Source organism: Myotis davidii, unplaced genomic scaffold (assembly GCF_000327345.1).
Source record: "Myotis davidii unplaced genomic scaffold, ASM32734v1 scaffold753, whole genome shotgun sequence".
NCBI lineage: Eukaryota > Metazoa > Chordata > Mammalia > Chiroptera > Vespertilionidae > Myotis > Myotis davidii.
In genome coordinates this window covers 1,788,077-1,803,685 of record NW_006286231.1, presented here as the reverse complement: position 1 = coordinate 1,803,685, position 15,609 = coordinate 1,788,077, and the positions used below count along the sequence as shown (strand labels likewise).

General features: G+C 44.5%; 1 protein-coding gene across 3 annotated transcripts in view; it reads left to right on the top strand.

Annotated features, from left to right (window-relative positions):
- CACNB4 (calcium voltage-gated channel auxiliary subunit beta 4) overlaps window positions 1–15,609 on the top strand; it is a 234,706-nt gene that overhangs the window by 175,744 nt on the left and 43,353 nt on the right. For all 3 annotated transcript variants that reach the window (XM_006757379.2, XM_006757380.2, XM_006757381.2), the window contains 4 exons: window positions 3,509–3,628; window positions 5,173–5,295; window positions 12,177–12,307; window positions 14,435–14,511. In XM_006757379.2, coding sequence (XP_006757442.1) covers window positions 3,509–3,628; window positions 5,173–5,295; window positions 12,177–12,307; window positions 14,435–14,511 — 451 coding nt within the window. The remainder of the gene's footprint in view (window positions 1–3,508; window positions 3,629–5,172; window positions 5,296–12,176; window positions 12,308–14,434; window positions 14,512–15,609) is intronic.

Below are 15,609 nucleotides of genomic sequence, written 5' to 3'. Positions count from 1 at the left end.
ATATATATGGTTAGGATTGCTACCATCACACCCAGTAAGCATAACCTGTTTCTTTCTTTTTATGTTCACTAGGATACATTAGTTTATGGCTTTAAAAATTGTATATACTATATTACACAAAATTATATTTAGGAGACTTTCAGCAATTGTTTCCATTTTTCTTTTTCAGATTTAGTTGGTTCATTGGAGACTCCAAGATGTGCCCTGCTATGGTGTCTGCTTAGTAACTTTTGAGGGACTAGCTCTGCCGTGCCCTTTGCTCATGGGTTAACAGCCTGGGATTGGCTCACTCAATAAGTAAGATAGCTCACCCTTTGCCCTTTTTTTATGACATGGAATTCTGAAAAACGAAGAGCTGGTGAGGCTGCATTTTCCAGCTTTGGCCGGGGCTAGCAACCTTTGCATCTTAGATCTGTCCTCTTAGCATCTAACGTTATTTTCTTCTGCCGATCATAAATGGTTAACCAGAGCTCTGCTGGGCAATCCCCCTGCAGCCCCCAGTCCATGAAGCCTGCTGCGCCCCTTCCCTCCCTGGCTCCTTCCTCTAGTCCGGCCCCACAGGCTCCCCTGGCCTCTCTTGGCTCTCTTGTTGTTCGCTCTGTGCCTTTGTGACAACCTAGGGCCTTTTCTATTCCTCTTCCTTCCTTTCTCCTGGGATAGCTCTATACGCTCTTGGACCCAGTTGAAACAACACAAAGTAAAAATAAATGAAAACAAGAAGCCAGTTCTGTGCCGAGCCAGCAGAGCATGTCCACGGGCCAAAGTGGAGCTTTTGGTGTTGCCCTCTGCTTCCCTAGGACCTTGAGAAGCAGCAGCAAGGATTTCCATGTGCAAGGAAAAACCCACCCTAAGCCCCAGGGGAAACGCTGTGATAACACTGACTGTGAAATTGGCTCTCATCGCCCTCGGTTTTCCCCTCTGCCAGTGTTCTTAGAAACGGGGAAGTCAACAGAAGCGTCTGCTTCTATGTATTTGGCAGTCGTAGAGCTTATTAAGTAATATTGAAATTCTTACAGTTTTGTTCACATTTCAAAATAAAGTTCATCTGCAGGAGTCCTTGCATCACTTTTTGGGTGCTCAGAGGGATCGAATGCCAGGGCGTGAAATGTCGCTGCGGTAGTTGCAGGAAATTAGCCATCTTCTCTTGTCAACAGTAGTTGTGTATTTTAGCTGGTTGACTCACTGCAGCAGTGGGCAGCCTGCTTTCTTGTGAACTGTCGTCGTCGGTTACCTTCCCCAGCACATGTTTTCAAACAAGGCAGGTGCCTCCTTCCTGACTGCCTGCATCCTAGTCACTTTATGGCCCCGACATCTTCCCACAGCCCGTGGTCCCCTGCACACATCACACTTCAGCAAAGCATCGCCTGGGACTAACTCACAACTGTTTTCATATGTATTTCAGAAGCTTGTGTCCTTTCTCTCTTACTCTGGGTTTTATGCAAGTATAACTGAATTTGGACAAAAGATGCTCTGAGAGAACCCTGTTTTAAAGGATTCAGGGTAGCGCGTTTGAGAGCAATGAGTGCATCTGTGAAATAGTCACCTTGTACTTATTCATGTTGTAGGTCCAGACTTTTCCCCAGTGGGTTTGCACAGAAGGATTTGGTTAACAAATGCGTTTTCTCTGGGAAGGCACTTTCCAAAGTGCTACATACACAAAGTGCCCGGGTTTAGACACATTGCAATTATTAAACAAATAGTGTATCATTTTGTAATATATTAGTGTACACAATAGGTACACAGTGTTATATGTCAATTACATCTCAATAAAGCTGGGGGAGAAACTGTGTTTTCTTTGCAGCAACTATAATAATAAGAAATGGATACATTTCAAGATGGGCTGTTGTGCATACTTATTATAAATGAGTTGAAAAGTGATTAGAATCTCTGTGAATTCTTTTTAAAAAAAAATCAATGTAGAAATATCAACTCTAGGAAGGGAATGAGAATGGCTAGTGTGTGCCTACTATGTGCCAGGTCCTGGAGAAAATATTTTAATATCAAATACAGCTCTGTGTAGCGTTTGAAATGGCTGTTTGTAAGGATTCCATGACAGAAGGTGTGCCGAGTATCTAGTGCCACACTGATGTAACAGCAGATTAATAAATATTAGCTGTTTATTTTATTTCATTCAATCCTTTGATGTAGTCAGTATTCCCATTGTACAGATTAGGAAGACTGAGTATGGAGTGATCTAAGTAACTAGGGCCAAATTTTCAAAATTAGGTTGCAGAGGCAGAATTTAGAACCAGGGTTCTGCTGGACACGCTGCTAAAAACCTCTAACCAGGGGTTATTCTTCTAGGCTGCCAGGATGGTCTGTGCTAGGGATTTTTTTATGATGGGAAAAACCATCCCAGCTAGAATACAGTAACACCCACTACTGAGAGGCAAAGTTTTCTTTACGGGCAGCAAATTCACAAATAATGTATAAGTAAGCATTCAGAAAAACATTCCAAGGGCCCATCTCAGCAGTCAACCATTCTTAGAGTCTTTTTTCACTTTCAATAGCAAAGTCTTAGCTCTGTGGATAGGTCTATGCTTTTCAAAATCTGTGCATGGTTTATGAAACATGCCCAATACATCAGTCGTGTCCATACCTCTGCTGTGTAAATGTCATCGTCTATGCAAATATCAACTTGTAATGCCAGATTAAGGAAGTTGTAAGGATGATATTCCTATAGCACCTGGAAGGCAAGCTTCCAGGATTTGGGGGGGTGGGTGGGTAGGGTGGGATAGGGGGGTAATTTTTTAACTAGCTGCTATAGTTTTCATCTCTTCGAACGTTGGGAGCACCAAGTGATGCTGGCGACCTCAGTCCCTGGGATACAACCATGGGGCGTGGATGTCAGTGTTGTTCCAATAGCCCCTCTAGATGTGGGCACCAATTAAGGATGCCCTTGTGTTCATCTTCAAGGTGCATGGCTTGGTGGCTTAGTGACCAAGTATGGCTGCTGTAGGACAATGATGGCCGTTTTGATAGTGAAGAAGTTCAGTGGTGTTGGCATTGGAACTGGAAAGTCATTTACTAATGCAGGATTCCACTTCCCTGTGTTGAAATTCTGGGCAAATCAGTTACCTGCAGTCCAAGCTACAGCTACACGTAGGATTTAGCTCTTGTAATAGACTGACTCTCTTTTTCCTTTTAGAGGTGTGTGTATATAAGAGAGAATGGAATTAAACTTCAGTTTCACAAATGAATGTGAGCTTAGTATAAAGATAGCAGAGAACAAGGAGAATTGGGGCTGGTTATCACATCATTGTCATTGCAGTTTACTTCCTAGCACTTAACTTAGTCCAAATATTTTCTTCACAACATCGCTACCTTCGGAGTTACTCAGATGCTTAGCTGTATTCTGCCGTCTAAATTTATATCTGCAAGAAGGCCCAGGGTGTGCGCATCAAATTCCATGCAAATGGAAAGAACCCACTTAGGATGCTGTACAGGATGGGACGGTTCCAGAAGCTTCCCGGCACCGCATTTGAACCACTCTGGGTCTCCTCTCCAGGGTTCCGCGGATTCCTACACGAGCAGGCCCTCGGACTCCGATGTCTCCTTGGAAGAGGACAGGGAAGCGATCCGGCAGGAGAGAGAGCAGCAGGCGGCCATCCAGCTGGAGAGAGCAAAGGTGACTCCTGCCCCTCTTTGGTTCTGGAGCGGAATGTTGATCAGCTGCTCTTCCCCGGCCTCGGGTTTCTCTGAAAGCATCATTTTATGATCATCCTGATAAGGCCCCAGGTTGCAAGGCTTTCTGATCCATTCACCCCTAAATGAGGTTTCGAAACATTCCCAGGGGAGCACTTGCCCGAGACACTGACACTTCACCCTTTTGTGTTTGGTTTGGAGGTGAAGTGTTTGGTCATCTTCCAACTTAGCAGTCGTAGCCAATACCAAGCTCACCACACCCGGGGTTGGCAGAGCTGCCTAAGGTTCCAGCTTCACCACCTGTTCCATGACAGCGGCCTTCATTTCAGGCCGCACTTGTTCTGTGGGTCTCCCTGTTGATCACCCCTGTTGGTTTCAGTCTCCCACCTCAAGTTCAGCATGAAGTTCAGAACTTTGAGCAAGTATTAGCATTGCAGCCAAGACGAGCAACAAAGGCATAGCAAAATAGACCTTCAGATATCCACAAGGAGAGCTCCCTGCTCCCCCACCTCTCACCCCCCGCCGCCCCAGGATCTGCACCCACAGGAGGCAACAAGTTGCATGTGTAAATGTCAGGATGGGAAGAGTCACATAAGCATGTTAAAAGAGCCGAGAGAATGGTGCCGGCAATGAGGCAGCCTCCTCTGCTCCCACACCTGTGACATCTGTGCCGGTCGGAGAGGGGCTTTGGGGCAGTGCCTGTTAAGGGACATCAGTGGGACCCTCACTCAGGTCCTGTCTCCAGCACTGCTCCCCAGCCATGTTCACAACTCGAATGCAGGAGCCAATAACAAAGCAGCCGGGGTTGCAGGAACCATGTGCTCTCATTTGTGGCTAATTTGTGTTTTAGTTTTCTCTCAGAGCCTGTTTTGTGGCCATTGTGGTCACCCAAACGTTGGGGCAGTGGTGTTAGCGTAGCTGGGGGTTTGTGTAACCTCTGCCAGGTGGCACCAGCCCAAGGGCACTTGGTCCAAAGGCGTTTTGGAACCAGCTTTTGGTCGCTAGGGAGAAGGCGATGAGTGAGGAGCTCTGCCTTCCTGTCCACGTCCGCGGGCCTTCCTCTTCCCTGGCAGGATAAGGTATTCTACTGAGTGGGTCCCACAGGCTTTCAGATCTGAGCTGCTCACTCAACCCCCTTTTATTTAAGACCCAGCACCCATTTCCTGTATCCAAAGGGGGGTGTGGTGTGACTAGGGGACAAAGCAGACAGCCCCTCCCACTGCCATTCCTTTTCAGTGGTTAAGGGCACATTGTTTGTCCGGGATGTTGGAAAGTGCCAGCACAGGAGGAGGGAGGGTGGGCTGGTAGGACTGAGTCGGTGGCACTGAATCCACAGTTCTCAGTGCCACGTCTGCAGGTGTCTCCATGCTGCCTGACCCAGGAAAACCCAGTGGAGACCCCCCTTTGCAAAGTGATTTCCCCTGCTGCCTGGTCTTATCAATTGTCTTGTTATAACACTATGTTTCAATATGAAAATTCCTCCTCTGTCTTCCTCCCTCCATCCCCACTCCATGGCTCTGGGCCCAGTCCAAGCCTGTAGCCTTTGCTGTGAAGACGAACGTGAGCTACTGCGGCGCCCTGGACGAGGATGTGCCTGTCCCAAGCACGGCCATCTCCTTCGACGCCAAGGACTTTCTGCACATTAAAGAGGTAAATGGAGGGCTCTCTGCGTCCCCTAACCTGCCACGAGGCCAGGGCCTGAGCTTTGGCTCATGGTCATCACGAGGCGGATTTAGGACACACCTGGGGTCCTCTGGCCACCTTTTAGTCACTGTGCATGACCACAGAGCCGTAGATTCGGATCCAACTTAGGGAAGCATGAGTTTGGCTGGCAGGGCGCCTACCTGAAGGGGCCATTTAGACGGGATGTGGTCAGTATAAACATCTGGGTTATAACCCTGAGGCTTTGGACCTTGGAACCAACACTAATGAGTGCAATCATTAAGGTGTTAAAGCTAAGACCTGGGGCAGAGGTCTTTGGGAAAAGAGAAGCTTAAGGGATTGAGCAGTACAAGGAGGGCTTGGAGCCTCTCAACTCAAAAGGTGAACTAGTGACTCCGTAAACTTTCATTTATTCACCCTGGGTACATTGAATCCTACTTCACGTCAGACATGGTACTGGGCATCCGCGGGGACCAGAGGTGGAGGCTCCCGTTCCCTGCTGCCAGGGAGGTCCGAGCTGGTGGGAGAGACTGACAAGTACACAGTTTTCACATGGGGTGACAAGTTCGATGGCAGCACAATTGAATGGGTGTGGTGGGAACCCAGATAAAGAGCTTGGGGGGTGGGGACCACCACACTGGGGAGTAGAAGGATCAGGGGCCAGAATGCTCGACAGAAGTGGTGAAGCCTGAGGGAGCCAGGCTAGCGTGGGGGTGTATCCGGTGGAAGGGACAGCCAGGAGCAATGCAGATGGCTGGAGGGCAGTAAGCAGGGAGTGGTACTGGGGACGGGCCAGGGCAGAGAGGCTGGAGCCTGATCTGTGTTTGTTTTTTTAAAAAAAAGGTCCGTGTGGGCCTGGCAAGAAGCCTGGACTTTATCACCAGGCAGTGGGCTGGAGAGGAATTTTAAATAAAGGCCGGATGTGACCAGCCTGTGTCTTAGCATAACTTAGATGACGGGAGGGTATTGCAGAGGCGGGGGAGACACCGTGGGGCCAGACAGTGGCTGTGGCAGACAGGATGGAGAGAGGCAGCAGCTTGGAGAGAGAGTGAGGGGGCAAACAGACAGGATTGGGAGATTTCCCATGGGCAGGGAGTATTGGGGAAGTTGACATAATTGAAATGAAGGGTGGAGGCTAGTTTTTCCAGCTCACCTGGAAAAGCCAGGGTCAGCTCTCAAAATAAGGAAGGCAGAGAGGGGAGAAGACTTGTTATGGGGGTAGATGTGGTCAGAAGTTTGCTTTCAGATACACAAGGTCAGGGGTGCTGTGAAATTCCCATGAAGTTACCTAGTAAACCTTTATCCATATAATCTGGATGCCAGAAAAGCGGAATTGCAATTTTCTCTTCCCAAATGCTAGCCGTTGTAAAGGAGACTGGGCTCCAGTCAGGAGAAGATAAAGAGCTGAGGCGTTGTTTTTACATTTAGCTTTTCTTTTTCTTTTTTGTTTTGTTTTTAAGATGGGAAAGATTTAAGCATATTTTCCATGCTGAGCTGTTGAACCCAGTGAACTGTATTGGAAGGAAAAGGCAGAGCTGAAGGAGGGAGGGGCTGGAGTCGAGGGGAGAAGACAGCATCTGGGAAATGGGCACAAGAATTAGGCTGAGTCAGGAGGGAAGCCTTGCCTTCCTTCTCTGTTCTGCACAGAATTTTCTGATGGGGCCGGAGCCTACTTGGTAGTCTCCGTTGGCTCCACTAGAGGAAGCATTGGAAATTAGACCTTAGAAAAAGGAGAGCATAGAGGTGGGACAATAAGATGAAACCTGAGAATGGAGGAGCCTGAAGCATGTGATCAACATAAACATGTCACTTAATGTCACTGAGGTGCTTGCATGGTAAATATATAACAATTTTGAAAATCATTGTCTTTGAAACTCTGCATTCTACCACGGCATTAGTGATACCAGGACGTATGTAAATAGTTTTAACGTTTTTACTATTTAATACTAAGTGGGTCAAACATCTGGATAGCTACAGGTGTCTCACTCTCTGTGCATTACACCCATGTGACCTACATTTGTATAGTCACTCATTTGAGATATCGTTCTATAGTATATGCCAGGCCCTGCAGATATCCAACAGCTATAAATGAAGTAGATCCTTTTCTCCTAGACTTAACCCTTTGAGTACCAACCAATATCCTAGGAGCTATGCTAAAATTGCCAAGGCATTTTTGCTGATTTTACAGCAGTTTAGGAAAAAAATTAGGCAGATAAATGCCGGTGATCAATTTTAGAACTACAAACATTCGGCATCATAAGTAATCTGCACTTAGGTGCCATCTGTCAATAAAGAGTGAACTACTAGCATCTAATAGTGACACTGCAGGAGGAGTGCGATAGCACTCCCGGCACTTTTGGGGAAGGACAGGTGGAACGCGATTGCACTCCCCGACACTCTAGAGGTTAAATTCTACTAAGGACACAGATAATGAACGTATTAATAATTGCACATTGTGAATTCTTTGGAGGGGAAATGAACCAAATGCTGAAATTTTTTAAATATAAGAATGAGGGGGTTATATACTTCCAAATATAGGGGTGATCAGAGAAAGCCTTGGTGAGAATGTGACCTTTAAACAGAGACCTGAAGGATGAGGAGAAGCCAGCCTTAGAGCAAGGGGGAACCTTCTAGAACAAAGAATTTGCATGTGCAAAGGACCTGGGGTAGGAAAATAGCCCGGCACAATCAGTTTACTGGGAGAAAGTCATACGGCTGGAATGCAGTGAGCCAGGAGGCCTAGTTGCAGAAGACAGCATTGTAAGAGTCAAGTAGGGCACAAATCAGGTAGGACCTTCTGGTGATGGTGAGACTTCAGGTTTTATTCTGAATGTAATGAGAAGTGAGATGAATTTATTTTTTAAAGGTTCTCTGATTGTGGTAGAGACAATGGATGGGAGTGGGATAAGTATGGAATCAGGCAGACCATTAGCATCATTCTAGGTGCAAGACCATGGGATCGAGCCAGCATGGTGACAGTGAGATAGAGAGAAGTAGACGGATTTGAGATATATTATAGAAATTCAGTGAAGAGCACAGGTGATGGACTCAGAGTAAGAACGAAAATTGAGCAACTGGGATGGATATTATTTGAGCGGGGAGAGGACAGATGGGGAGAGCGGTTGGGGAGTAGACACTTCAAAGAAGATACCAAGTAGGAAGTTAGCTATAAGAATCTGGAGCTCAGAGGAAAGGGTTGGGCCAAAGATAATAAATTTGGATCATTTGTTTAAGCATGGCATTTAAAGCTGTGATAATGAAGGAAGTCACCTACTAAAAAAAAAGAGTAGAGGGAGGAGAGAAGGTAGCTCTGCATCAAACCCAAAGGAATCCCATCCTGTAGAGATGGTGAACATGACAAGATTCAACAAATTAGGAAACTGAAAAGGAGAAGTCTGAGATAGAGGAGGAAAACCAGGGCAGAGCAATATGTGGACATCAAGAGGGGAGTGTGTCGCCAAGGAGAAGGCAGTCAGCTGTGGCAAATGGGACATGTCACCCAAGGTGAGGAGTGAGGAGTGGACATTGGATTGGCAGCGTGGTGCTCAGCAGCAAGGAAGTCATTGGGACCACTGTCTGGAATTGAAGAGATGGAAGCCAAATGAAATGGGATGAGGAGAGAAGGGGAGTATATTTCAAGTGTAGACAATGCTTTCAAGGAAGTTGACACTGAGAAGGGCATGAATTCAAAAGCAGTTTCCTTTCAAGACAGGAGCAATTGAAACATTTGTACATGCTGATATTAACAAAGAGAGAAAGAGAGTTTTTTTTGAGAGGAGAGGAGAGGAGAGGAGAGGAGAGAGGCACAGGAGTAAAGTGTTTGAGTAGGCAAGAAGGGTGGGGTCCAGAGCCCAAGTGCAGGGATAGACCTTTGACAGGAAGGGGAACACTTCTTCACTGAACGTGCAGGAAAGAGATGAGTGCAGGCAAAGACTGCCTGGGTAATGGGAGGCGGATGAAGCATCAGCTTGATGGAGTGTGCTTTCTTGATGGTTGACATTTGCCTGGAAGACAAAGGCCCATGACCTGAAACAATGCCCTGGTATATGAATGGTTAAGTAGATTTTGTCTCGCCATTCCCATCAAAAATGGCGAACTATATTCATTAGTTGCTAACACTCTCCGTTTCCAAGGAAAAGCAGAACTTTCAAAGGTAAGAGTTCTCACCTATTCCATCCTCACGCACACTCGCGCACACCAACATGCCCACCTTGCTGCATTTTAGTGCTTTCCCCCAACCTGTCAATATTCCCAATTTGTCCTGTTGGTTGCTTTTTGATCTATATGCTCCTTGATCAATGACCCCTTTAATCTGGCAGTTTGATGCATGGTATTGAGCTGGTAATCCCATGTGGATTAGAGCCACTTGTTTCAAACCTTGACATATCCGATAAGGAAACACCTTAGAAAGAGAAAGCACTAATCCTTTTAGGGAGATCAAGATGAGAATGAGTGGAACACTGGGGTGACCTTGCCAGGAAGCTGGCACATGCTCTTGGAAGAGCAATTCCAATGAACACATTTCTAGAATGAAGTTGTAGCCTCTCCTCCCATCCATTGCCTCATAGGCCATCTATCATGCACTGTTTTAAGTACTTTTCAGTAATGAAAAAGCTTAGTTAGTAAATGCGGAGGAAAGCTGCAGCTCTCCTTATCACCTACACCAAATGATGTGCCAATTGAACTCTTAAATGTATACAGTGACTTTCTCTCAAGTGGCTCAAAGAACATCCATTTATGTTGCCTCAGATTCTCTCTGGGCTTTGGCTGTTTCCTATAACTCAGTTAAAACATATTGGGAAACTGCAGTAACTATTTCAGGAAGCCCTTTAAGGTCACTTGGATACCATTTAATAAATTAGTGTTCCAGTGGGCTCACTTAATTTCAGGAAATAACTTAAGCCCCAGGAAACTATGACTCAGGGTCTGTTTTGTCCCCACCACAGTGAAATTTCAATACCAGGCCTGTGCACCAAAGATTCTAAAAGGGTCCTTTTGCCTTTTGTTAATCCCAAAATAAATATACCTCTTATTTCAGGCCTATTATCCCAAAATAAGATAGGAAGATGGGAAAAACTAAAACCTAGATTGTTCAAAATTTTATCTTGGTTCAACTCATGCTTCTTCGGTGCGATCTCATGCTGCATGCCATGTGTGCCTTATGTAGGAGCTGTGTGCAAAATAAAGGCTAAACCCTTCAACCACATCTTTTTGCTTTTGAGTGTGAGGCTATTATTCAGAATTACTCACAGTTATGCAGAACTTCGTGCTGTGATGATGCAATGAAACCATCCATTCTTCCTTCACAATGTGTCAATGTTACGTGCATATAAATTCCACATTTTTTTCTGAGCTAAGCAAAGTGTACTACGTAAAGTTGTTACATTTTGGGGGAAAAAAGAAGATACTTTTGGATCAAAGCTGGAGCGTTATCTTGCCCAACACTAATAAAAAAATAAAGGATGTTCTGGGAATCATCTCCAAAGGGTGTAAACAATATCTGCTCTCTAGAAATCCCTAGCTGAAACTTTTCCTTAAGGCAGGTCGGTTGGATTAAATGTGCCTTCTACCCTAGGGTTCTGCAAATCTATCGCTATAACGGCAGTTTTGCTGACCCTTCAAATGGGTCACACTGACAGAGCCTCACCCTAGACTGACTGAAGTCTTTGCATGGGTGGTTTGAGTTTACGGTCATGGAGCTTTATTTAAATAGAAACCCTGGTGTTCCTGTTGGGCTTCAGGCCATTTGGAGGTTATTTCAAAAAAAATCCACATACACATATATAATATGTTTATTCTTTGTAGGCTTGGGCTTCTTTTTCTTCCGGTAGGAAGGTGGACCTTGATTTGCAAACCTATGTTTGGAAGTGTGGGGGAAGAAAAATTGCACTTCTGCCCTTCTAAATTCTTCTGGCAAGTGAACATGAGACAGAGTACCAGGAGAGACAACCAAATTTACTATGTATGCACCTACAGGAGTTCCCCAAGAACAGACTGGGCAGTTACGATTTATATGGCATTCTGGAGCTAAGGAGAAAGTATGTGTGTGTGTGTGTGTGTGTGTGTGTGTGTGTGTGTGTGTGTGTATGTGTGGTTTGGCACTGCAAAGGGCAGGAAGACAATTCACAAGGAGACGAAAAAGCATCTTATGGTTCATATTAAACTATAGTTATCTAAAAATAAAAATATAAACTATAGTTATCTATGATGATATTGCCCTTCCTGGAGCGGGTCCTCTAAGTTCTTTTAGGCAGTTAGGGAGAAGGTCAATGGATTTTTCCTGAGTCTTTCATTTCTTGAAAATAATCAGCTTAAAGTAATATTTGGGGTGGCATATTTTGGGATTGTAAACTCTGCTTCCCCTCAGAAGATTATAACTCTTCCTCAATGAGAGTAGATTACAGAGAGTACCATGGATTCTTACCTAAAAGCTTTTGACATACAGCAGACTATTAAATGTTTTCATTTTAGACTTGCCTGTCTTATCTTCCAGAATTTCAATTACACCGATGCATGTTTAGTCTCATACAATCTGTTCCCTAAGAATTGGCTAAGGCTTTTTGATAAGGGCCAAAGGATCCAAAGGTTAGGACATGACTGCAGGCCAGGGATTTGCAAACTGTTGCCCGTCTGCCTGACTAAAAAGTTACTATCTGGGCCTTTAGATAGAAAGTTTGTAGACTCTGCCTTTGTGTGTGTGTGTGTGTGTGTGTGTGTGTGTGTGTGTGTGTATAAATATATATTTACAATATATATATTTACAATATATATTATGAATGGTGGTTCGTCCTTCTGGTCCCTGAAATTAATAAGTGGGATGTGAAGATAAGCATGTTCCTATTGATAGCAGTTTTATTTCTGCATTCCAGAAGTATAACAATGACTGGTGGATAGGAAGGCTGGTGAAGGAGGGCTGTGAGATTGGCTTCATCCCAAGTCCACTCAGATTGGAGAACATCCGCATTCAGCAAGAACAAAAAAGAGGACGTTTTCACGGAGGGTAAGCCTCCTTCCTTTCTATAGACATTGGGGGTGGATGGGGGGAGGTGTGGGGGAGATGTGGGAGCATTTGGCGATATTTTCAAGTTTGCTTCCTGGGTTCAAACTTTGTGCTTTCAAAGTAAAAGATACTTTACTGTGTATGAGGTGTTTCTGAAATGGACACACAGGTGTTTCAGATATTCAGTCTCCCTGAAGCTCGGCACCACTGGAATCCACATGAGTTGCCGCAGCCTCAGCAAACGCTGCTTGGAATCTAAGCGGCCCTTCATCAGGGTCCCATAGGGCATGGTTCTCAGTACAGGAAGTGGGAGCCAGCCTGAGAAGGCCTCCTGGCTCTTCCTGGTTCACTCTCAGACTGTCTCTCTAGTTGGCACAGAATGCAGTGGTCTGTGTGGGTCCTGGTACCTTCTCCACCCCGGGCTTCTTGTGGCACCTGCCATGTCTTGGTAATAAGGTAAAGACTCTGCCTACCTTCAGATGGATCCTCCTCTAGGGAATGAATGAAGTAGCCATATATCTCAGGGTGCAGGTATTTCAAGATTCCAGGGATACAGCAGAGCTTGAGAGAAATCGGACTCATATGGAGCCTGCCCATGTGAGCCTACACGGAAGCTTTGATTGGATATGTGTTGTCATTTTTTTTTTTTGTAAGTCCTAAAATAGAAGCAGTTCTTTCTCTTGACCCTCAACTTCCTTTTTCTGTTAGATCATTTTCTATTTCAGTAACTCCTCTGTTTAGGGGTCCTGTTGCCTTTGGCGTATGGGAACCTCTTAAACAGTGATAGAAATAAAAGTACAGTCAGCCCCACTTTTACTTATCAATCTTGTTTGGTATTTGACACTCCTATAATATTATTAATTATTAATTCCTCGTGTTCCCCCTACTCTAAATTTTTTCTCTCTCTGGATGCTCTTTAAACACATCTATACTGCGTTTCTGCCTCAGGACCTTTGTACTTGCTGCTTCCTCTTACTGGAACTCTTTCCTTCATATTCCCACCAGATCATTCCATCATCTGCTTCAGATCTTCGTTAAATATCACCTTTTCAGTGACCCCTTTCCTGCAACCATATTTAAAATTGTACCCATTTCCCAACTCCATCCTGACTTAGTTTTCTCTGTTGCATTTATTAATATGAGAAATACTATATATTTACCTATTCATCTCTTTGATGCTAATATCTTCCACAGATAGAGTCTGTCTCTATATGTGAAGGGATTTTGCATTTCTCCCCCCACTGTTGCACCCCTAATTTTTAGAACAGTGGATACTCAATAAAGATATGTTGAATGAAATAATAAGTGTATTATTATCATTTCCAAAGTTGTTAGTTTACTTATTATTTTTATTACTTATCCTTTTCCATAATATCATTCTAGACTTAAATCCTTTTGAACTGAAAGCTTACTTTGCAGAAGTTGCAAGAGTCAAGCCAAGAGCTACAGATAGGATCTTATTTTCTTGATACTGACCCTGGGAGGTGTAGCTCCTCCGTCAATAGATGAGGAAACTAAGACTCAGAGACGTGATATGATGTGCCAGGACGAGAAATCAGATCGCTCTGACCCTGGGGACTGTACTCTGAAGCATGGAAAAGGAGGGACAGTGGAGAAGTGGGGAGGTGGGCTCCTGAGGGCCCCCAGGGGCTGCAGGGAAGCTTCCAGAGCCACATGAGGAGAACAGTGCTGATGATCTTCTATCCTGGGGCACAAAGCTGTCCGTGCTTAATTCTGGTCCCCACATAACCGCTTCTAAGAAGAAACATTTCTCCCAGCTCTTGCTTGCTTGCTTTGAGCTGCGTTTGACATTGGAGTGATGCCCTGGTGAGCTTGCTAGTGAAAAGCAAGCTGCTCACAGAAACATTCTTATGCCTAATATCTGCATTGAATAACTAGAAGAGATATTTATGCAAAATATTTCCAGGTCCCAGTGAGTTCTCCATTTTCTCTGAGAAATGAGGTCAAAGAAAACATTTGGACAAACTCTTGAAGTTTGTCTCCGTACAGGATGTGGTGTGTTTTGAATTATCTAGGAGGATTAAGGCCAAAGAAAGCTTCGTGCTGTCTTGCTCTATTTTCAAAGGATCTGGGGAAGGACTCTTAAGTTCCTTTTCTATATTTTAGGAAGTCCAGTGGAAATTCTTCTTCAAGTCTTGGAGAAATGGTATCAGGGACATTTCGAGCAACACCCACATCAGCAGGTGAGAGTTTCACCTAAACTCTTTTTTAATGGAATGCATTCATTGTTTAATACTTGCATGTACATGCAAGTAGTCTTACTGATTTGGAAACAATTTTAAAGGCATGATTTTAAGATTTTTTTTTCTACTTAATATGTCATTGCTCACATGTCTTCTATAGTAATTTGATTTGATTTAAAGGTTAGTTGTGGTACTAAAAATTTAGACATTTATATAATATAATTTTGAAAAATCTTATTTACCTAACATTGTGTAAACCCATCTGAAGCTAGTTCATTATTCCATTCATGAACCCTACAGACTTTAAGATGGTGAGGACCAATTCAAAAGAAAAAAAAAAGTTGTAGACTCTCAAGAAAACACTGTTTCAGCTTCCATGGGCAGCTTGAGGATGTGTGGGTACAGCCCGGGCTGTGGAGATTGGGAGGGTTGGGCCCAGATGACCTCAGTTCTCATTGGACAGCAGACAGCTGAGCCCTGAAGTGAATGGTCATGAAGGGAGAGCGGTGGCCCGATCAGGAGTTGTGCATTTGGAAATTGTGGGGGTATTCAAGCAGGAAGTTTCCTCCCCCCGCACTTTCTGACTCCTCTGGGCTAATTTCATTCTGGCCCAGAATTGATGCTGCATTAGGGCATCCCGTGTTACCAATTCGGAATGACAGGTCCAGGCGCTCTCCTGGCCCATATTTGCAGGGAGCAGCATCAGTTCTGGAACAGTTCTGAGAGTGTGGGTGAACCCAACTAGGTCTCTGGGTCGCCCCTACATGGACTGGACCTGTTTGGGTGGCCACAAAACCACCTTAATCAGATATTGAGTATATTTTGCCTCATGCCAGTTGTTGGACATTTAGAGCATTGCAGCTTTTCACTATTACAAACAAAAAAGAACAGGAATAACTGTTTATGAACTTATTTGAAATTAGGAGCAGCCTCGTAGGAAAAATGTATCAGTATCCTGGAATGTGAACCAAAAGACTGACGAATACATAAAGGATTGCAAAATCCAAAAAGAATGAGTGACTGCGGTGATGATGATTATTTTGACCCAAATTGTTATTCTAAGTTTCCCTCTATCACATTTTATTTGCCCAAGTCGAC